The sequence below is a fragment of the Schistocerca nitens genome, chromosome 5 (genome assembly GCF_023898315.1).
Source record: "Schistocerca nitens isolate TAMUIC-IGC-003100 chromosome 5, iqSchNite1.1, whole genome shotgun sequence".
NCBI lineage: Eukaryota > Metazoa > Arthropoda > Insecta > Orthoptera > Acrididae > Schistocerca > Schistocerca nitens.
The window spans coordinates 613,836,410-613,859,512 of NC_064618.1; the positions used below are offsets into that span (position 1 = coordinate 613,836,410).

The 23,103-nt window shown below is 44.6% G+C and overlaps 1 protein-coding gene across 1 annotated transcript in view; it reads left to right on the plus strand.

Moving 5' to 3' along the window:
• Positions 1 to 23,103, plus strand: part of LOC126260616 (putative serine protease K12H4.7) — a 150,412-nt gene that overhangs the window by 109,630 nt on the left and 17,679 nt on the right. The window contains exon 6 of the mRNA XM_049957953.1: positions 10,297 to 10,577. Coding sequence (XP_049813910.1) covers positions 10,297 to 10,577 — 281 coding nt within the window. The remainder of the gene's footprint in view (positions 1 to 10,296; positions 10,578 to 23,103) is intronic.

Below are 23,103 nucleotides of genomic sequence, written 5' to 3' on the forward strand. Positions count from 1 at the left end.
GTAACTGTAGTTACATCCTTTCTGTAAGTTTATGGATAAATACTTTTTAACATGGCTCATAAAATTAAGATTGTTTGGATTCTTTTGAGCACAATGAAGATTGTAATTGACTGATTTTAATGGCCACTAGAATACTAGTCAGTGTCTGAAGGAGGAATTTTAGCTTTAATTGATTTAAAGGGAAAGGAAGGTTGGAAAGGGGTGGGCGAGGGCGTTGGGAGAGGAGGGAAAAGAGATGGGGGGCATGATGAAATCATGCGTTCAAGGTCAATGACCGTGTTGAAGCTCATTTCTGATCCCAAATCGCCATTGCATTTATACTCAAAATGTTTTCCGCAGTACTTCACCCATTTTACATACCATCGTTCGCCTTTCGTGCTACGAGGCTTGTCGGCAATGGAATATCGTGTTTAACAGTTGATCATAGTTCAGTTATTTCACTTCTAAGTTTTCGAATAAAACTGAAGAGGTATAGCGTCGGAAGACTTCCAGTTGGAGCTACGTACATTCAGCCAAAGTCATTTTAAGGAAAGTGTTAAGTAGCAGAGGCAGGTGCTAGGCTCGTTACTGCAGTTCACACAGATACCCATTCATCCTCACATGAGATCTGTGAAGTCACTTGATGCTCGTGGTTATCTACATTAAGGAATTTTAATATTTTTTCACTTGACAGCTATTTTATGTATAAATGTATGTGCTATCGCTCAATGTTTCTCATTTTCTACTTGCCATACACTTCTTACAATATTATGTCTGTTACGTAGAATGCACGAGCTTCAGTGTGTTGCAGTTTTCACAAACAGTACTACTGCGTTAACAGTGTTATTGAATAACTTCAACGGTTTATTACTCCATAAGTATTCCTACCTTAATTCTCGAAGTGTTTGTTTATGATTCCATTTAAGTTCATTATAACTAAGGGAATATACTCATAGTCACGTGGTGGAGCTGAAATCATTGGCCTGTTAAATACGTCTACGGAACCCATACTATTAGTGAAACTGTAAAACCTTGTATCTGTCTGTTTGTGTGTTTGAACACTTTAATCTCTTGAACTACTAGACGAATTTTAATGGGGATTTACAGGTAAAAAGAGTAGCTTAGGGCAACGCACAGGCTTTATTTATCAGAACTGGATCACGGAAAACGAAAATAGATTTTTAGATTTTATCTACACCCCTTATGTCTGTTTGAACACGCTCTTCTCGAAAACTACCTGACGAATTTTCTTTGAATTGTCCCAAGTAACATGAGCGTAGTTTGTGGCAGCATATAAGCTTTATTTCATCGGAACCGGAACACGGAAAAAATATTGTATTTGAAAGGTTTATCTAAAATCGCATGCTCGGTTTTGTAGTTCTGATGTTTAATCATCACAACGCAGTACACCAAAGAATGAATGGATGGCTCCGTTTGTTTCGTAGTACACGAAAGAAACCATAGATGGTATTTTTTGTCAACTCAGTGACAGGTGTATTTTCGGAACTTTGCGTCATGGACATAATTAAGCGAAGCACTCTTATTTTTACGAATACAATCGAACAGCGAATTTACTTAGTTATGATATATGTACTTACTGATTTCACACAATGATAGTCACACAATCAGAACTGGAGCCAGGGACAGAGACTCTTGTGACATTATCCTGACTGCCTTGTCCGAGAATTACTTCGAGCAGATAGTTAGAGAACCAACTCGTGAAGCTAACGTTTTAGACCTCATAGCAACAAATAGACCGGAACTTTTCGACTCCGTGAATGTAGAAGAGGGTATCAGTGATCATAAGTCAGTGGTTGCATCAATGACTACAAGTGTAATAAGAAATGCCAAGAAAGGAAGGAAAATCTATTTGCTTAACAAGAGTGATAGGGCACAAATCGCAGAATATCTGAGTGACCACCATCAAACGTTCATTTCTGAGGAAGAGGATGTGGAACAAAAATGGAAAAAATTCAGAAACATCGTCCAGTACGCCTTAGATAAGTTCGTACCGACTAAGGTCCAAAGCGAGGGGAAAGATCCACCGTGGTATAACAATCATGTACGAAAGGTACTACGGAAACAAAGAAAGCTTCACCATAGGTTTAAGAGTAGTCGAATCATAGCTGATAAGGAAAAGCTGAACGAAGCGAAAAAGAGCGTAAAGAGAGCAATGAGAGAAGCATTCAACGAATTCGAACATAAAACATTGGCAAACAATCTAAACAAGAACCCTAAAAAGTTTTGGTCATATGTAAAATCGGTAAGCGGATCTAAATCCCCTATTCAGTCACTCGTTGACCACGATGGCACCGAAACAGAGGACGACCGAAGAAAGGCAGAAATACTGAATTCAGTGTTCCGAAACTGTTTCACTGCGGAAAATCGTAACACGGTCCCTGACTTCAGCCGTCGCACGGACGCCAAAATGGAAAATATTGAAATAAACGATATCGGAATTGAAAAACAACTGCTATCACTTAGTAGCGGAAAAGCATCCGGACCAGACGAGATACCCTTAAGATTCTACAGTGATTATGCTAAAGAACTTGCCCCCTTTCTATCAGCAATTTATCGTAGATCTCTGGAAGAACGTAAAGTACCTAGCGACTGGAAGAAAGCACAGGTCGTTCCCATTTTCAAGAAGGGTCATAAATCAGATGCGAATAATTATAGGCCTATTTCACTTACGTCAATCTGTTGTAGAATAATGGAACATGTTTTGTGTTCTCGTATTATGACGTTCTTAGATAATACAAATCTCCTTCATCATAACCAACATGGATTCCGCAAACAGAGATCATGTGAAACCCAGCTCGCCCTATTTGCCCAAGAAATTCACAGTGCCGTAGACACTGGCGAGCAGATTGATGCCGTATTCCTGGACTTCAGGAAGGCATTTGATACGGTTCCGCACTTACGTTTAGTGAAAAAAATACGTGCTTACGGAATATCGGACCAGGTTTGTGATTGGATTCAGGATTTCCTAGAAGAAAGAACACAACATGTCATTCTTAACGGTTCAAAATCTGCAGATGTAGAGGTAATTTCGGGAGTACCGCAAGGAAGCGTGATAGGACCTTTATTGTTTACAATATACATAAATGACTTAGTTGACAACATCGGTAGCTCCGTGAGGCTATTTGCAGATGACACGGTTGTCTACAAGAAAGTAGCAACATCAGAAGACTCGTACGTACTCCAGGAAGACCTGCAGAGGATTAATGAATGGTGCGACAGCTGGCAGCTTTCCCTAAATGTAGATAAATGTAATATAATGCGCATACATAGGGGCAGAAATCCATTCCAGTACGATTATGCCATAGGTGGTAAATCATTGGAAGCGGTAACGACCGTAAAATACTTAGGAGTTACTATCCGGAGCGATCTGAAGTGGAATGATCACATAAAACAAATAGTGGGAAAAGCAGGCGCCAGGTTGAGATTCATAGGAAGAATTCTAAGAAAATGTGACTCATCGACGAAAGAAGTAGCTTACAAAACGCTTGTTCGTCCGATTCTTGAGTATTGCTCATCAGTATGGGACCCTTACCAGGTTGGATTAATAGAAGAGATAGACATGATCCAGCGAAAAGCAGCGCGATTCGTCATGGGGACATTTAGTCAGCGCGAGAGCGTTACGGAGATGCTGAACAAGCTCCAGTGGCAGACACTTCAAGAAAGGCGTTACGCAATACGGAGAGGTTTATTATCGAAATTACGAGAGAGCACATTCCGGGAAGAGATGGGCAACATATTACTACCGCCCACATATATCTCGCGTAATGATCACAACGAAAAGATCCGAGAAATTAGAGCAAATACGGAGACTTACAAGCAGTCGTTCTTCCCACGCACAATTCGTGAATGGAACAGGGAAGGGGGATCAGATAGTGGTACAATAAGTACCCTCCGCCACACACCGTAAGGTGGCTCGCGGAGTATAGATGTAGATGTAGATGTATATTAGGAACTTAACGATTGCACTTTTCTTCTTTCGATAGGCTTTATTTATTTTTATTACTTGCTAGAAAAAAAGTGCATATTAAGTTTGCTTTATGATTTGGGTGCCTATTCCTTATATTTTAATACAATGAAGGCTGTGAGGCAATACTCGCTGCTGCTTGAGAACCTCAGGCTTTAACTCGCTCTTTTGAAACTCCTTCCTCAAGTAAATGCGTGACGGAACTCTGATCGAGAGAGACATTAATTATCTCGCTCCTTAGAACCCTTCATTCACAATGGCTTTAAGTTTCAACATCATAGAAGCGGAAATTCTGGCGCAAAGTGGCATGGGAGAGCGAGTTTTTATGTTCTGAATCCTGCTTATTCCTAAAAATTTACCATTTCCCTTTAAAAAAGTACAATTCCAGGAGAGCTTATGTTATGCCACGGTCATAAACAAAGCACATGTCAGACGCTGCTTGTTGAGAGAGTGAACACTAGCGTCAGATGCTTTTCGCACAGCGCATTCTAGGTCGCACTCTCCATGTTAATGAAGCAAACAATGTCTTTGTTGAAACTTCCTGGCAGATTATAACTGTGTGCCGGACCGAGACAGTCGGTAGAGCACTTGCCCGCGAAAGGCAAATGGTCCCGAGTTCGAGTCTCGGTCCGGCACACAGTTTTAATCTGCCAGGAAGTTTCATATCAGCGCACACTCCGCTGTAGAGTGAAAATTTCATTCTAGTAATGTCTTTGTTCATGTCACGAATCATACTACACTGCACAACAAAATAAAAGGATCACTTTTTCTAAACCCCATAACTGTCTTCCATTCCGATGCATAACTTTGAAATTCGGCTCAACTGTGCTTAAAACCTACCTCTGTAATAGTGCAAAATCGTGACGCCCTGTGACGTCACATATCAGACACACCTCCGCTCAGAATCAATACGAAAAGGCCTCAGGGGTGGCAAAAAAGGCATCAATGAAACCACTCCTTGCATTGCGGCTTTGATTAATACAAATTTCGTGGTCGAAAACGACAGTTCACAGTGCAATGAGCGACAGGACGACGTTCTTGAGGGTGCTCGACACTGCTGCCGCCCTATTGGGCGTGTCAAACCTACTCTAAGAACATTGTGGGGCTGCTACCCCTTTGAAAGTGATCTCACGTCTTTGGAATATAGCGTGACCGCAATTCTTTCCCAGGTATACATAGTGAAACCACTAAGGAATGTTCAAAACGATTCGTCGAAATCTGAACGTGATCCAAAGTAGCGAAGGGCGTTTCTGCTTTTCCAACCTCCTGTTTCGTGCTCCTGTGGAGTAATCGCTGGGGTGTGCAACATTAAAATGTGCATGAATGGAACGTCGAAGGGCCCCTTTAAGAACCCCCCCCCCCCCCCCCCACAGTTCGGCAACACCCTCCTTGCCACCCACAAACCATTGTTGAGCATGTTACAAATGCACAGTCATACTCAAAAGTATCCGAACGACCAGAATAGCATTTCGCCTGATTCGCATGCAACCGGCATAACGCAGCTGTCTAGCAGGTCCTCTAATCGCTCCTTGGTACAGTCGTTTGACTATTGAAAATTGGTCCAACAAGTTACCACTAGAAAACACTCCTCTGTATCGCAGTAGCTAGTTGAGAATATGTGTGAACTTCAAATGACACGACGAACCGTCTCGTTCTGCATATGGATTCAAACCCAGGTCAGACTAAGCAAAGATTTCGTGACTGACGCAAACTAACAGTCATTCCTGATTAGGCATACAGAGAGTGATATACCTCGATTTCAGACAGTAACAGTTAGCAAATATCAACTTTAAATTACATAACACAAACATTTTTAACGGACGCGAATTCCTCCCCAGCATCTCTTGTCCCTGTTAACGAACTACGAGAGATGTTAAATATTGCTTCTTCACAAGTAACTTACATGAAATGCCGTGAGGTAAAGCTTTGTGTTGGACAGGGATTCGAACCCAGAACCTAATCGGATTGATATTGAAACACAACCAGCTGTGACATATCGGATTTCCTTGCCAGTAGCTATATGTTTTAACTGAAATGACGAGAAGAAACATTAATTTTTTCCTCCTCAGGACTCCAACCCGGCACCTACCGCTGTTATATTCTAGAGAAAACGAACGTTAAATATGGGTTTGTTGCACCAGCAGCGACATGTGAACATGTTTGAACTAGAAATAATATGATGAAGAGTTCAGTGCTCACTGGGAATAGAGCCCCACACATATCGTTGTTGACTACACACAAAGAGACGTCAGCTACCGAATTTTTCTCCACCAGCAGCTCGGAATAACATCTTGAACTTAGAGTGATCTCGCAAATAGTTCAGTGTCCCACTGGGAGTAAAAAACGTCAGATATCGTTAGTGTTGACAACGAATGAAAAAACATTAAAAATCAAAATTATTATCCACCAGCAGATAGGTGTTCTCATGCTAGAGCTTGATAATACATAATGAAATCTTTAGGTGTTCCCTGATATTTATAGCATCGTGGTATTACTTTACATCTTGAGTTACTGAGATACAGAGCAGTGTTTTCTAGTGGTGACTTTTTGGAACCATTTTCAATAGCCAAACGACTGTACCAAGGAGCGATTAGAGGACCTGCTAGACAACTGCGTTACGCCGGTTGCATGCGAATCAGGCGAAATGCAATTCAGGTCGTTCGGATACTTTTGAGTATGAGTGTACCTGCCAGAAGCATTCACACACATTCAACCTTGCAGGTGCTCTAGCACTGGGGCTTAGCCAACCCTTTCGACACACCTTTGATGCTGTTTCCCTACCTTCAGGCTCAAGAGTAACTGCGAAGCTGAAGCTGACAGGTAAATTTGTAAAGGGCTTAACAACCGTGCGTGATGTGCACTGCGGGTGTTGTCGAGCTGGGAAGTTTCAGAGGGACACTTTGTCGCTCTATTCATGCATCTGAATAATGACACATTTAAGAGACATGTAAGAGGTCAAAATAAGGCTCAATAACTTGTGCACCAACTACTACTGCAGAAAACATGTGAGCATTAGACTCTCGTTACGACCTCTGCATTTCCTATAGTTTTAAAAATAGTTCTTGACTACTGCAGACAACGGAAACTCGTCAATGAAGTAATTATCCTGCAAATTCAGGTGGTTACATTTATTATTTAAGACTCGCCTAGCCGGCCGAAGTGGCCGTGCGGTTAAAGGCGCTGCAGTCTGGAACCGCAAGACCGCTACGGTCGCCGGTTCGAATCCTGCCTCGGGCATGGATGTTTGTGATGTCCTTAGGTTAGTTAGGTTTAACTAGTTCTAAGTTCTAGGGGACTAATGACCTCAGCAGTTGAGTCCCATAGTGCTCAGAGCCATTTAAGACTCGCCTAACGATAGGGAAGCTGTAGGACATTAGAGATCTCAAAATTTAATTCGGATAGAGAATACAAAACTTAAATAATCCAGTCATGTGGACAACTGACAATAAATAATTCAGAGCAGTGTTAGGAAAACTGTAGGCTACTAAAATAAAATGACTCCAGACACTATGGGACTCACATTTAATCAAAAGACTGCAGGGAGAAAAAATGAATGAAGTTTCCGCAGCTGAGAAACTCGCTACAGTTAGATAAATAAGACAAATATTTAACATAGTTAATTGAGCGTTCAAGATGCATAAGCAAGCGGGTTAAGTGTCTACTGCCCAGAAGACAGATTACACTACTGCCTGAGCGAACCTTATATTCTTTAAGTGCAATGACAGGGTACCAGTAAGCGCCAGATGATAGCCTAGAAGTGAAAGCTCTCTGAGTTCTCTCCTGAACTCCCACAACTCTCAAGCTCCACTTGGAGGGAAGGTTGAATGCTGTTGCCAATATGATAAACCAGTCTGCTCCTTTTTCTACGAAAAAGCTAGGGAAAGCAGTCGAAACTTCCCAATCAGACCTTGTAGAAAACATTAACATTCATGGGGTTGGTACTGGTTTAGAACAGTCTTTTTTCATTGCGCAGCACCATCTACACAATGTCTGGTGGCGAGGGCGTAACAATGGATTGAACAGTACGTAATTTTGAAGAGTAGCAAGAAACTTTCTCACGACAGGGAAGTTTCAGTATGTGGTTCATCTTCGATGTGCAAAAAGAAAGATAAATTCCACCCTAAAGCGCTTTCAGGGGAAAGAAATGTGGAGGAATGACACAGTGCTTCTGGCTAGCGAGAAAGCTCCAGAAACTGTCCACAACAAGCATTTGCGCGAAAAGTGGCTACCAACCAGGAGGCGTACGTTTCCCTTTCGACACACCGTGAAAAGCCTTCTGCCGACTCTCCGGGACTGGCGAGCCCTGCAGACTCACCCCCAAGAGCCAAGAAATGGAATACTTTTCACTTCCGCAAAATGCAGGTACGGAACTCATCGTGAAATCTTAATAGTGCTGTAACAAAATCGGAAATTAAATTCTGACAGTTATGTTTATTCCTTTTTTTGGGGGGGGGCGGCGGCAGGGGGGGGGGGGGAGGTCATCAGTATTTTGACTGGTTGGGTGCGGCCCGTCACGAATTCCTCACCTCCGCCAAACTCTTGATCTCAGAGTAGCGCTTGCAACCTACTCTCTGTTATTTGCTGTATGTGTTCCAATCTTTGTCTTCCTCTATACTTTTTACCGTCTACAGCTCTCTCTAGTACCATGTAAGCTATTCCGTGATGTCTTAACAGATTCCTTATCATCTGTCCCTTCTTCTCGTCAGTGTTTCCCGTATATTGCTTACCTCGCCGATTTTCTGGAGAATCTCCACATTCCTTACCTCATCAGTCCACTTAATTTTCAACATTCTTCTGTAGCACCCAATGTCAAACGCTTCTATTCTATTCTTTTTCTGGTTTCCTCACAGGTCACGTTTCACTACTATACAATGCTCTGCTCCAAACGCACATTCTCAGAAATTTCATCCTCACATTGAGGAATATGTTTAGTACTAGGAGACTTCTCTTGGCCAGGAATGCCCTTTTTGCCAGGGCTAGTCTGCTTTTGATGTCTTTCTTGCTCCGTCCGTCACGTGTTGTTTTGCTACCTAGTAGAACAATTCCTTAACCTCATTTACTTCGTGATCACCAATCCTGATCTTAAGTTTATCGCTGTTCTCATTTCTGCTATTTCTCATTACTTTCGTCTTTCTTCTGTTTACTCTCAATCTATATTATGTGCTCATTAGACTGTTCATTCCATTCAGCAGATCATGTAATTCTTCTTCACTTTCACTCAGGAGAGCAGTGTCATCAGCGAATCTTGTCACTAATAGCCTTTCACTTTGAATTTTAATCCCATTCTTGAACCATTCTTTTATTTCCATCGTTGGTTCTTCAATGTATAGACTGAACAACAGGGGCGAAAGATGACATTGACACCATTTTTAATCCGAGCACTTCTGTCTTGGTTTTCCAGTCTTACCATTCACTCTTGGCTCTTGTACATGTTGTATATTATTCGAACCTTCCTACAGCTTACCCCAGTTTTCATCAACATTTTGACCATTTGCACCATTTGACAATGTCGAGATATGCTATGAACTTGTTTTGATTTTTCTTTAGTCTCGATTCCATTATCAACCTTAACGTGAGAACTGCCTCTCTGGTGCCATTAGTTTTCCTAAAGCCAAACTGATCGTCATCTAATACATCCTCAATTTTCTTTTAAATTCTTCTGTATATTATTACTGTCAACAACTTGGATGCGTGCGCTGTTCAGCTGATTGTGCGGTAATTCTTGCACTGTTGACTTTGTACTCTTTGGAATTGTGTGGATGATGTATTACCGAAAGTCAGATGATATATCGCCAGATTCATAGATTCTGCACACGAAAGTGAATAGTCGTTTTTGTTGGCACTTCCCTCAATGATTTTAGAAATCTAGTCCTTCTGTCATGTTCGATCATAAGTCTTCCAGTGTTTTTTTTTAAATTTTGATCCTAACACTGGAGTTCTTGACAGTCATGTACCATATAAAAAATGTTTCAGTTAAGTGTCCAGATCGCCGCTAATCAGGCACACACACCTCCTCGAGTCAGTTCCCATCATATGAGTCCCGCATCCTGCCAGCTAACAGCTATGTCTCCCCTTCCTTTCTCCCCGGAAAAACTACTCGTCCCAACTATCCTTAGAACATGTCATTTAATAAAATAGATGTAGGTTGCAGTAGTTACGAAATAAAATGAAAAGATTTACACAAGACCGACTAGCGTGGAGAGTTGCGTCAAACCAGTCTTTGGACTGGAGATCACAGCTACACATTTAACTGCTTGGAGGCTTTGAGGACCTCATCATACGCGTTTCCAGCACAGCGGAGAGAAATTAACTGTTGACCACTGACTGTGCAGGCTCTGCTCACCACTGGACGTGTCGCAAGAATACGACGTGGCGGGGCTGAGCAGCTTCGCCATTAGCGCGTTCTCCGGTGCAGCGCAGTACAACTCGGTCTCCAGAATCGGAAGCAGCACTGTGGAGCAGTATTGCGAGGAGCTGAGGAGCGCCAGCGGGAACTCGGCGCTGGAGCGCCTCGCCAACTTCTTGGGGTTCGATGACGCAGGATCCTGCGTCGACCCCGACTACGAAGCTTCTATCGAGTACTACCTGAGCACTGAATGGAGCTCTGATATCAGTAAGTATTGTGTTTAATTGTGACGTTCTAAAAGGAATGCTTTGTTTAGTGAGTTTTGTGTTCAATAAATATTATTTTCAATCAATTTCTAGGGCGAGATACAAGAGCAACTGCGAAAATAGAGAGAGCTGCGTAACAAGTTTAAGAAAAGACCTCATTAACTAATGAAACATGAACGAAGTCGAAAGAAGTGTGAAGACAGCCGTGATATAAGCGGTAAATTAATGTGAAAGCGTCGTCTTACGTGTTGAATGCTGAGTTTGTGCTACGTAAAATCAGTCAATAGAGCAAAGTATTCCGTCTGACTAATGGCTCATTGAATATGATGGCACCGAAATGAAAGATAGTACAGAGAGATGAAGGCAAAAACTCTAGATTCTGTCTTTCAAACCTGTTTCACCTGTGAGGTGGCAAGAGAGGTTCACGAGAGCTTCAGCTTAGACGGTGGAGTAAGTCAGCAGAAAGGTGTGCTGAGTTCCCGACGAAGTAGTGCGTCAGAGCTGCCATACGATGTCAAACGACACTTACATTCGCTGTATTTAGCCTCAACCAAGAGCGCAGAAGATAGACCGAAGAGTTATATTATACGGTTTTCCGCTAGCAAGTTGCCATTTGAAGGCAGAGCATGGTGTGGTGGCCATCAAGGCTACGTAGCTGCAACTGATTTCATGGTTACTGCAATGGTTAAAAAAGTACAGACACAGCTGCAATGTAGGAACATTGGAAATTTGTGGTAAGGTCTTATGGGACAAAATTGGTGAGGTCATCGGTTCCTAAGCATACACACTACCTAATCTAACTTACGCTAAGGATGACTCACACACCCATGCCCAAGGAGGACTCGAACCTCCGACGGGGGGAGCCTCACGGACCGTGACAAGATGCCTTAGACCGCGCGGCTACCCCGTGCGGCTTGCAAGGTAGGAAGTAGCACTACATGAAAGAGTACACTTAAACAGCCAAACACTTTCGTGAAATAGTTAATTATTTAAAGCTGATGGAAGTTGTAAATTTACATTTGTCCTTACAAAATCGATGACATACAAACGTCCTATGTGTTTGGAACAAGGAAAGTAACTCCTTAGGCAAACACAGAAACTGTATATTTATGAACTACATATAATTAGACTAACAAATGTAAATGATGCTTTTGATGACTAATTGCTAACATAAATGAAAAAAACATAGAATAAATCAAAACTGCCACTTTATCAAGTGATACATTATCACTAAAACAAACGTTAAATTCCCAACTGGCATTAGTTTCAGAAAATTACTTTAGTGAATGTTATTTTTCCTTCTTCTACATCTACACCTACATCTACACCTACATCTACATTTATACTCCGCAAGCCACCCAACATTGTGTGGCGGAGGGCACTTTACGTGCCACTGTCATTACCTCCCTTTCCTGTTCCACTCGCGTGTGGCTCCAATGGCTCTGAGCACTATGGGACTTAACATCTGTGGTCATCAGTCCCCTAGAACGTAGAACTACTTAAACCTAACTAACCTAAGGACATCACACAACCCCCAGCCATCACGAGGCAGAGAAAATCCTTGACCCCGCCGGGAATCGAACCCGGGAACCCGGGCGACGGAAGCGAGAACGCTACAGCACGACCACGAGCTGCGGACCCACTCGCGTATGGTTCACGGGAAGAACGACTGCCGGAAAGCCTCCGTGCGCGCTCGAATCTCTCTAATTTTACATTCGTGATCTCCTCGGGAGGTATAAGTAGGGGGAAGCAATATATTCGATACCTCATCCAGAAACGCACCCTCTCGAAACGTGGACAGCAAGCTACACCGCGATGCAGAGCGCCTCTCTTGCAGAGTCTGCGACTTGAGTTTGCTAAACATCTCCGTAACGCTATCACTCTTACCAAATAACACGGTGAAGAAACGCGCCGCTCTTCTTTGGATCTTCTCTATCTCCTCTGTCAACCCGACCTGGTACGGATCCCACACTGATGAGCAATACTCAAGTATAGGTCGAACGAGTGTTTTGTAAGCCGCCGGCCGGAGTGGCCCAGAATTTCTAGGCGCTACAGTCTGGAACCACGCGACCGATACGATCGCAGGTTCGAATCCTGCCTCGGGCATGGATGTGAGTGACGTCCTTAGGTTAGTTAGGTTTAATTAGTTCTCAGTTCTAGGGGACTGATGACCTCAGAAGTTAAGTCCCACAGTGCTCAGAGCCATTTTTTTGTTTTGTAAGCCACCTCTTTTGCTGATGGAATACATTTTCTAAGGACTCTCCCAATGACTCTCAACCTGCCACCCCCCTTACCAACAATTAATTTTATATGATCATTCCGCTTCAAATCGTTCCGTACGCTTCCTCCCAGATATTTTACAGAAGTAACTGCTACCAGTGTTTGTTCCGCAATCATATAATCATACAATAAAGGATCCTTCTTTCTATGTAATCGCAATACATTTCATTCGTCTATGTTAAGGGTCAGTTGCCGCTCCCTGCACCAAGTGCCTATCCGCTGCAGATCTTCCTCACTGTCAAAAATAAAGCAGCTGAAAACCAAGAATACAGCATACAACGTAAATCTCTTCCCCCTGAAAAGGCCATGAAGATGGTCATGTTTGGGCCACAGCCTCCAGTGCAGGACTTGAGAGAATGCCAGAGTTCTGGCCAATGCCAATGCCAATGGCTCCGCCAGAGAGGAGGAAGGGTACTGAGCCAAAGCATTGTCTGGTCCACCAGAAACGCTGGAGGCGAGGACATATCAACCAGAGATGGGAGACAGGAAGTGGAGGAGGAGGATAAAATGGTTCAAATGGCTCTGAGCACTATGGGACTTAACTTCTGAGGTGATCAGTCCCCTAGAACTTAGAACAACTTAAACCTAACTAACCTAAGCACATCGCACATTCCATGCCCGAGGCAGGATTCGAACCTGCGACCATAGCGGACGCGCGGTTCCAGACTGTAGCGCCTAGAACCGCTCGGTCACTCCGGCAGGCGAGGAGGATAAGCAGAGCAGAAGGAGGGCGTGTCAGAGTCCATGGGCCCCATATTGGGAGGCATGGAAGCAAGCTTCGCTGGGGCCTGACGCTGCAGGTGGAGGGAGGTCGGATCAGGGTGCGAAAGGGGCGACAATGGGGAAGCACACTGTTGCAAGTGGGAGTCTGCACCTTGAACAACTTTTCGACCAGCCCTGTCGACCGGTTGACTGGAGGGCGACGGCAGTGATAACCCAGCAGGGTATAGGTGCAACTGGTTTGCATGACAGGTCAACATCCACCACAAACAACTGCTGACTCTTGCATGCCACCACGACATCGAGCAGCCACTCTCGCAGCCAGCCAGAGACTGAGCCAAAACGGCAGTCTCAGAGGGAAAACACGGCAGGCGTTGGTGGTCCAGTGCATGCGAATCAGGGTGCAAAAAATCCAGAAATCCTGGGGCTCTCACCCATGCTAATGCTCTGCTGGACTGAACCTGTTGACTAACATTGCCCAGTATGTCGTCACTAACCTCGACAATGCATCATCACGGGAAGAAGCAGACATGTTCTTCATTTCTGTCTTGAATGTACGCACAATGTGTTCTACCCTGAAGTTAGAAGACGGGCAGGACGGGGCGTTAGCCAGATGCTGGATACCATTGTGAATGCAAAAGTGCTCAAACTCTTGTGACATAAATTGTAATTAGTTAAAATTCTTTGCTTTCTTCTTCGACTGAATGCAGGTTCAGGTTGTAAAGATAAAAAAGATATTGAAAGTTTGTAACAAAGTCATGCCAATGGCGGATCAGTGCTACACTTGAAAGGTTGCGTCACTCCCACAAAAAGTTGCAAAACGGAACTAGCAGTACAGTGAGTATTAACATAAATATGTGGATTGGTGTTGTGACAAAGTATCGAATCACATTTTGACTGAAATATAGTTCACTACCTAAGAAATTATTCAGAGTTAGAGTGATCGATTCTTGTATTAAAAGATCGGGATGGTAAAAGACAAAGGCAAACAGCCAGCCATCTCCTAGCAGCCCTCGAAAAAATTGAAGGCCTCTCGCTCGTATATTTATACAGCCAACATAAATACTGATATATGAACTCTTAGGCCCCCAGACAAAATATTGATTATACACTCCTGGAAATTGAAATAAGAACACCGTGAATTCATTGTCCCAGGAAGGGGAAACTTTATTGACACATTCCTGGGGTCAGATACATCACATGATCACACTGACAGAACCACAGGCACATAGACACAGGCAACAGAGCATGCACAATGTCGGCACTAGTACAGTGTATATCCACCTTTCGCAGCAATGCAGGCTGCTATTCTCCCATGGAGACGATCGTAGAGATGCTGGATGCAGTCCTGTGGAACGGCTTGCCATGCCATTTCCACCTGGCGCCTCAGTTGGACCAGCGTTCGTGCTGGACGTGCAGACCGCGTGAGACGACGCTTCATCCAGTCCCAAACATGCTCAATGGGGGACAGATCCGGAGATCTTGCTGGCCAGGGTAGTTGACTTACACCTTCTAGAGCACGTTGGGTGGCACGGGATACATGCAGACGTGCATTGTCCTGTTGGAACAGCAAGTTCCCTTGCCGGTCTAGGAATGGTAGAACGATGGGTTCGATGACGGTTTGGATGTACCGTGCACTATTCAGTGTCCCCTCGACGATCACCAGTGGTGTACGGCCAGTGTAGGAGATCGCTCCCCACACCATGATGCCGGGTGTTGGCCCTGTGTGCCTCGGTCGTATGCAGTCCTGATTGTGGCGCTCACCTGCACGGCGCCAAACACGCATACGACCATCATTGGCACCAAGGCAGAAGCGACTCTCATCGCTGAAGACGACACGTCTCCATTCGTCCCTCCATTCACGCCTGTCGCGACACCACTGGAGGCGGGCTGCACGATGTTGGGGCGTGAGCGGAAGACGGCCTAACGGTGTGCGGGACCGTAGCCCAGCTTCATGGAGACGGTTGCGAATGGTCCTCGCCGATACCCCAGGAGCAACAGTGTCCCTAATTTGCTGGGAAGTGGCGGTGCGGTCCCCTACGGCACTGCGTAGGATCCTACGGTCTTGGCGTGCATCCGTGCGTCGCTGCGGTCCGGTCCCAGGTCGACGGGCACGTGCACCTTCCGCCGACCACTGGCGACAACATCGATGTACTGTGGAGACCTCACGCCCCACGTGTTGAGCAATTCGGCGGTACGTCCACCCGGCCTCCCGCATGCCCACTATACGCCCTCGCTCAAAGTCCGTCAACTGCACATACGGTTCACGTCCACGCTGTCGCGGCATGCTACCAGTGTTAAAGACTGCGATGGAGCTCCGTATGCCACGGCAAACTGGCTGACACTGACGGCGGCGGTGCACAAATGCTGCGCAGCTAGCGCCATTCGACGGCCAACACCGCGGTTCCTGGTGTGTCCGCTGTGCCGTGCGTGTGATCATTGCTTGTACAGCCCTCTCACAGTGTCCGGAGCAAGTATGGTGGGTCTGACACACCGGTGTCAATGTGTTCTTTTTTCCATTTCCAGGAGTGTATGATTCTCTGCACAAGCATACACAAAACTTTACAAGCAAATAATAGTTTTTGGTGAAGGGGTCTGACAAAGTCTACGAGCATAAACACAACACATGGTGTTTGGCTGACGACTGAGCGGTGGTTCAACTCAGCGTTGGAACTTCCCGGCCCGACTCATTACTGCCCACGCTTACGTCAGCAGATCTGCCCATAGCATGCGTCGTGTGCACCATTAACGGCAGCTGTCCGCAATACTTCGCCGCGATAGCCAGTTCAGTTCATCTGCCTCTACAGCGACGTCCGCCGGCGGGGATACTAAAAACATTCATACATAATACATGCTGTTGCTGTAGTCTTCAGTTTGATGCAGCTCTCTACTGCAAGTCTGTTCCATGCAGGGCTCTTCATCTTCACACATCTCCTGTATGCTACATCCATTTGAACCCCCTTACTCCATTCGAGACTCCCTCTACAGTTTTTACGCCCACACTTCCCTAGCTCACCAAACTGACGATTCCTTGCTGCCTCAGGAGGTATCCTACCAATCGATCCTTTCTTTCAATTTGATTGTGCCATAAATTCATTTCTTTCCGAATACGATTTAATACTTCCTTATTAGCAATCCGATTTATCCATCTAATCTTCAGCATCCTATTGTAGCACTACATTTCAAAGGTTCTATTCTCTTTTTTCCTGAAATGTTAATCATGCATGTTTCACCTCCATACATTACTACTTACAAACAAACACCTTCAGAAAAGACTTCAAAGTATTTAAATTTATGTTTGGCGCAAACAAATTTCTCTTTTCCAAACTTCCGTTTGTTGCTAATGCCAGTCAGCATTTTACATCCTCTTTAAATCAATTATTTTGCCCCCAAAATGATAAAACACAGCTACTGTTTATAATGTCTCGTTTCAAATGGTTCAAATGGCTCTGAGCACTATGCGACTTAACTTCCGAGGTCATCAGTCGCCTAGAACTTATAACTAATTAAACCTAACTAACCTAAGGACATCACACATATCCATGTCCGAGGCAGGATTCGAATCTGCGACAGTAGCGGTCGCTCGGTTCCAGACTGTAGGGCCTAGAACCGCACGGCCACTCCGGCCGGCGTCTCGTTTCATAGTCTGATTCCCTCAGCACCGCCTGAGTTAATTGGACCACCTTCTGTTACCCTCCATTCGTTTTTGAGATGCTCCTCTTGTAACTTCTTCGCAAGACGTTGCCCATACCGGTAAATTGCTCCTCCTAGTCCTTTCTCCGTTTCTGATAGGATTACAACGTCATCGGTAAACCACAAACTTTAATTACTTCCTAATTTGCGCAATGCACAGACTGAATAGTTGTTCCACTCGCTTCTCAGGTATTGCTTCCCTTTCACTTATAACTGCATTCTGGTTTTTGTTCAAGTTGTCAATAGCCTTTCGCTTCCTGTATTTAATCCCTGCTACCTTCAGAATTTAGAAGAGCGTACTCCAGTCAACATTGTTAAAACCTTTCTCTGAATCTAGAAATACCATAAACATAGATTTGACTTTTTTTAACATGTCTTCTAAGATAATTCGTAGCATAAATAACCTTTCCGATGTAGGCTTATAACAGTTATTCCATTCTGTAAATAATTCATGTCGGTATTTTACAACCATAACTTATCAAACCTATATCCGCCCCAATAGCTACGTGGGCAGCGTGACGGATTGCCGTGCTACGGGACCGGGTTCGATTCCTGGATGGGTCGGGGATTTTCTCCGCTCAGGGACTGGGTGTTGTGCTGTCTTCATCATCATTTCATTTCACCGATTGGCAACGTAGCAAAGATTAATGTAGCATACAGAGAAACGGAAAAACGTCATCCGCTAAATAACAACGCGAACGGAAGTGGGTGTTGAGTGTCGTGTCAGACGGTTATTTAAGAGAATTCTGACGAAAAATAAGAGGACGACAGCTGCAAAGGTCACTGCAGAACTGAGTGTCGCTCTCCCGACCCCTATCAGCACCAAAACAACACGAAGGGAGATACGGGAGCAGAGAATTGCAGTGTGAACAGGAATTTCAAAATCGCTCACCAGTTATGCAAATGCCCGTAACAGGAATATGTGATACCGAAGCTTTATAATCTGTACATGTAGCAACGGAGGACAGAAATTTCAATCAAAAACTTTATCCTCCGAATGCGAAAATGTTTTGTTGATGCCCACCTACACAGGTAGAAATGATCATCGTCATAAAATAACAGACATAATCGCACGGAAAGATTTAAGTGTTCGTTTTTTCCACACGCTGTGCGAGTGGATCGGTAGAAAAATTATGTGGAGGTGGTTCGATGAACCCTCCGGCAGGCACTTAAGTGTGAATTGCAGAGTATTCAGGTAGAAGTAGTGGTAAATGTAGATTGGTATGACAGGTGAGATCAGGGTGGATGTCTACATTTGTAGTAACACCGTGGAAGGAAACACTGTTACGTGGGCATAAAGGCAACCACGCACGATCTATACTTCACTCGTTATTTCACAGTACCAACAGAGATACACACATCAAAAAAAGTTTTGTATCACCTTGGTTCCGAGATTTACGGAACCTGTGCAGAAAGTTGGAACAGAGATCAACATAGTCATTATTTCCGCCCTTTATATTGCTCATGAACACCCTACATTGCATGTTGTACCACCATACAGAGAGACCTTCAGCAGTGGTCGTCCAGATTGCTGTACACACCGGTACCTCTAATACCCAGTAGTACGTCCTCTTGCATTGATGCATGCCTGTATTCGTCATGGCATACTATCCACAAGTTCATCAAGGCACTGTTGGTCCAGATTGTTCCACTTCTCAATGGTGATTCGGCGTAGATCCCTCAGAGAGGTTTGCGGGTCACGTCGTCCATAAATAGCCTTTTCAGGTTAGGTATGGTCGATTGGGTTCTTGTCTGGAGAACATGCTGGCCACTCTAGTCGAGCGATGTGGTTACCCTAATGAAAAAAGTCATTCACAAGATATGCACGATGAGGACGCGAATTGTCGTCCATGGAGACGAATGCCTCACCAATATGCAGTCGATATGGTTGCACAATAGGTTGAAGGATGGCATTGACGTATCGTACAGCCGTTACGGCGCCTTCCACGCCCACCAGCGGCGTACGTCTGTCCCGCATAATGCCACCCAAAACAATCATGGAACCTCCACCTTGCTGCACTCGCTGGACAGTGTATCTAAGGCCTTCAGCCTGACTGGGTTCCCTCCAAACACGTCTCCGACGATTGATTCTTTGAAGGCATATGCGACATTCATCGGTGAAGAGAACGTGATGCCAATTCTGAGCAGTCCATTCGGCATCTTGTTGGGCCTATCTGTACCGAGCTGCATGGTGTCGTGGTTGCAAAGATAGACCTCGTCATGGACGTCGGGAGTGAAGTTGCGCATCATGCAGCTTATTGGGCGCAGTTTGAGTCGTAACACGACGTCCTGTGGCTGTACGAAAAGCATTATTAAACATGGTGGCGTTGCTGTCTGGGTTCCTCCGAGCCATAATCCGTAGGTAGCAGTCATCCACTGCAGTAGTAGCCCTTGGGCGGCCTGAGCGAGTCATGTTTTCGACAGTTCCCGTCTCTCTATATCTCCTCCATGTCCGAACAACATCGCTTTGGTTCACTCCGAGACGCCTGGACACTTCAAATGGTTCAAATGGCTCTGAGCAGTATGGGTCTTAACATCTGAGGTCATCAGTCCCTTGGACTTAGAACTACTAACTAACCTAAGGACATCACACACATCCATGCCCGAGGCAGGATTCGAACCTGCGACCGTAGCAGCAGCGCGGTTCCGGACCGAAGCGCCTGGACACTTCCCCTGTTGAGAGCCCTTTCTGGCACAAAGTAACAATGCGGACGCGATAGAACCTCGGTATTGACTGCCTAGGCGTGGTTGAACTACAGACAACTCGAGCCGTTTACCTCCTTCCTGGTGGAATGACTGGAACTGATCGGCTGTCGGACTCTTCCCGCCTAATAGGCGCTGCTCATGCATGATTGTTTACATCTTTGGGCGGGTTTAGTGGTATCTCTGAACCGCCAAAGGGACTGTGTCTGTGATTCAATATCCACAGTCAACGTCTATCTTCACGAGTTCTGGGAACCGGTATATTCGTAAGAAAAAAACCTAAGTATCAAGTCTTGCGAAATTCAAAGTTTCAGCGAACTGAATGTTAAATACCCTACTTTCAGTTATATCGCCGACAACTCCAGTTGACGGTGAACTACCTCACACCCAGCCAACAGCCTTTCACGACCTTATCCACTCCAGTAGCATCAGTTTAAATGTGGTTGAAATGCCCCAACGGCTAAACCCTCAAACGGTAATTACAGACCAGACAACAGTGACCAGTCTCAAAAAGATAAAACACACAATTAGAGATAGGCTTAAGCTATAGACCATTGAATTCCATAGAATTAAAAAGGCAAATTTGGGGAAGTATATATACCCAGTTAGTACACGTAAGTCTTATTAACTTGAGCCACAAAAAATACTACTATCAGGCTAGCCGAACTCTAGTATCATTGTTTTGTTTAATCAACTTACCCACTTGATACTGCAGGTGAATCAGCTGTTACTGCGATGACGGCAACTACAAATGTCTGGTATACCGAAAATTACCAATCAGCCCCGTTAGCACACACACAGTGGGTATCAAGTTCACACATTGGTCACCATGTAAGCTTTTCTCACCGACAGTCTGTCCACGTTCGTTACAGAAGTCGACCAATATTCAAAAGTCCAGGCTGCCTGCCTTTCTGAGAGACAATTCCATACAACTCGGCCTCACACACAAATAGCGGGCAAGCCGACTCCCGGTGTTGTGACCAGCCAGCAGCCACGAGGAAAACTGACCATAGTCACTGCAGTCGGCAACTTACTTTTCCTCGCCGGCGGGGCCGCTTAAATTGCCTCCCCCGACCGTGCCCTATCTTAACCCGGCCAGGGAAGTCACAGAAATCGCAGAGCACCTGTAGGAGAGAGTAGTAACTATCGATAAGCGCACTTGCATGGATCACTTCCCCTAAAGCTTTTCCTCTACGGTCTCTCAAGTACGACGTAGGTTCTTCATTGATGTCTTGAAACATGTGCTATGATCCCTTCCCTTCTTCTTGTCAGTGTTTTCCATATGTTCATTTCTTTGCCGATTCCACGGAGAAACTCCTCTTACCTTATCATGCACCTAATTTTCAATTACTTTCTGTGGAAGCATATCTCAAACACTTCGGTTAAATTCTTTTCCGGTTTTCTCATACTCCATGAATCACTGCCATACATTACTATGCTCTAACGGTAGATCCTCGGAAATTTCTTCCTCAAATTAAGGCCAATGTTTAGTACTAGTGGACGTCTTTTTGCGGGTAGTTGCCTTCTTTGTCCGTCCTAGACTGCTTTTTACGCCCTCTGTTCTTCGTCCCTCGTGCGTAATTTTCAAAGTAGCAGAATTCCTCCACTTTGTGGTCTTCTATTTTGATGTTAAGTTTATTGCTAATTTTATTTTTGCTACTCCTAGTTTACGGAGCGAGGTGGCGCAGTGGTTAACACACTGGACTCGCATTCGGCAGGATGACAGTTCAAATCCTCGTCCGGCCATCCTGATTTAGGTTTTCCGTAATTTCCCTAAATCGCGTCGGGCAAATGCTGGGATGGTTCCTTTGAAAGGGCACTGCCGATTTCCTTCCCTAATCCGAGCTTCTGCTCGGTTTCTAATGACCACGTTGTCGACGGGACGTTAAACACTGATCTCCTCCTACTCGTCGTTGCTTTCATCTTTCTGCGGTCTCAATCTAAATTCTGTACGCATTGGACGTTTTAGTTTCCGAATTATTTTTGAAGTACCTGCGTTGCTTCCGTGGTTGCGTAGTATACTGCTACAGCTGGATATGATTACTTATTGAGACAGGCCAGCGTTTCAGATGACAAGCTCACTGTGGGGTTACGTCATATACTTTATTTTGCTACATCATATCTTGTGGAATTGAGTGGGGAACGCATTTACACAGGCTTTCCAATTCTTTCTCGCCTTCACTAAGTAGAAGAATGTCATCAGCGAATCTTAACATTGATAAGGTTTCACCTTGAAGTTTAGTCCCACTCTTGAACCTTTATTTTATTTCGTCATTGCTTGTTCGATGTACAGATTGAACAGTAAGCGAGAAAGGCAACGTCCTTGTCACATATCCTTTCTAATCCGAGCGCTCCGTTCTTAGCCTTTCACTCTTATTGTTCCTTGGTTCTTGTACATAGTGTATAATACTTGCCTCTCCCTAAACTTATACCTATTCTCCAAATAATTTCAAACATCTTCCTCCATTTAACGTTGTCGAAAGCTTTTTCCACCCCAACAAATACTGTGTACACGTCTTCATGATTCTTAATCTTTGCTTCCATTATCTAGCTCAATGTCAGATCAGCATCTCTGGGGCCTTTACCTTTCCTAAGCCAAAAATGTTCATTTAAAAGATCCTCATCTTTCTTTACCTTTCTTCTGTATACTACTCTTGTCAAAAATTTGGATGCACAGTTGTTAAGCTGATTGTGTGGTAGTTCTCACACTTATCTGCCATTGCTATCTTCTGGATCATGTTCCTGAAATGTCCCGGAAGTCTGACGAACGTCTCCAGACTCGGATTCTAAAAACCAATGTGAATGGCTGTAGAAATGAAGTATAGTGGAGTCAATGGGACTATGTATCAACATTCTTCTAGTCCCACGGCGTGATACTGGTACATTTCGGTAGGTCGCCAGACACTACTGTGATGTATGTGATTTAAACCAGCGTTTTGCAGCCTATTGTTGACTCAGAACCGTGCGCCAACGTTACATGTGTTCTTGGCAGTGATTAACGTTTCTTGCACCAGCACGATTCTAAGTCCTTACCTTCGGGCCGAGTGCAAACCAGGCAAGCACACTTCGGCTGCTCTTTATGGTGCCGCGTTTAAAGGAGCATGGACCTCTTTCCTGTCGGTCATGTCCAT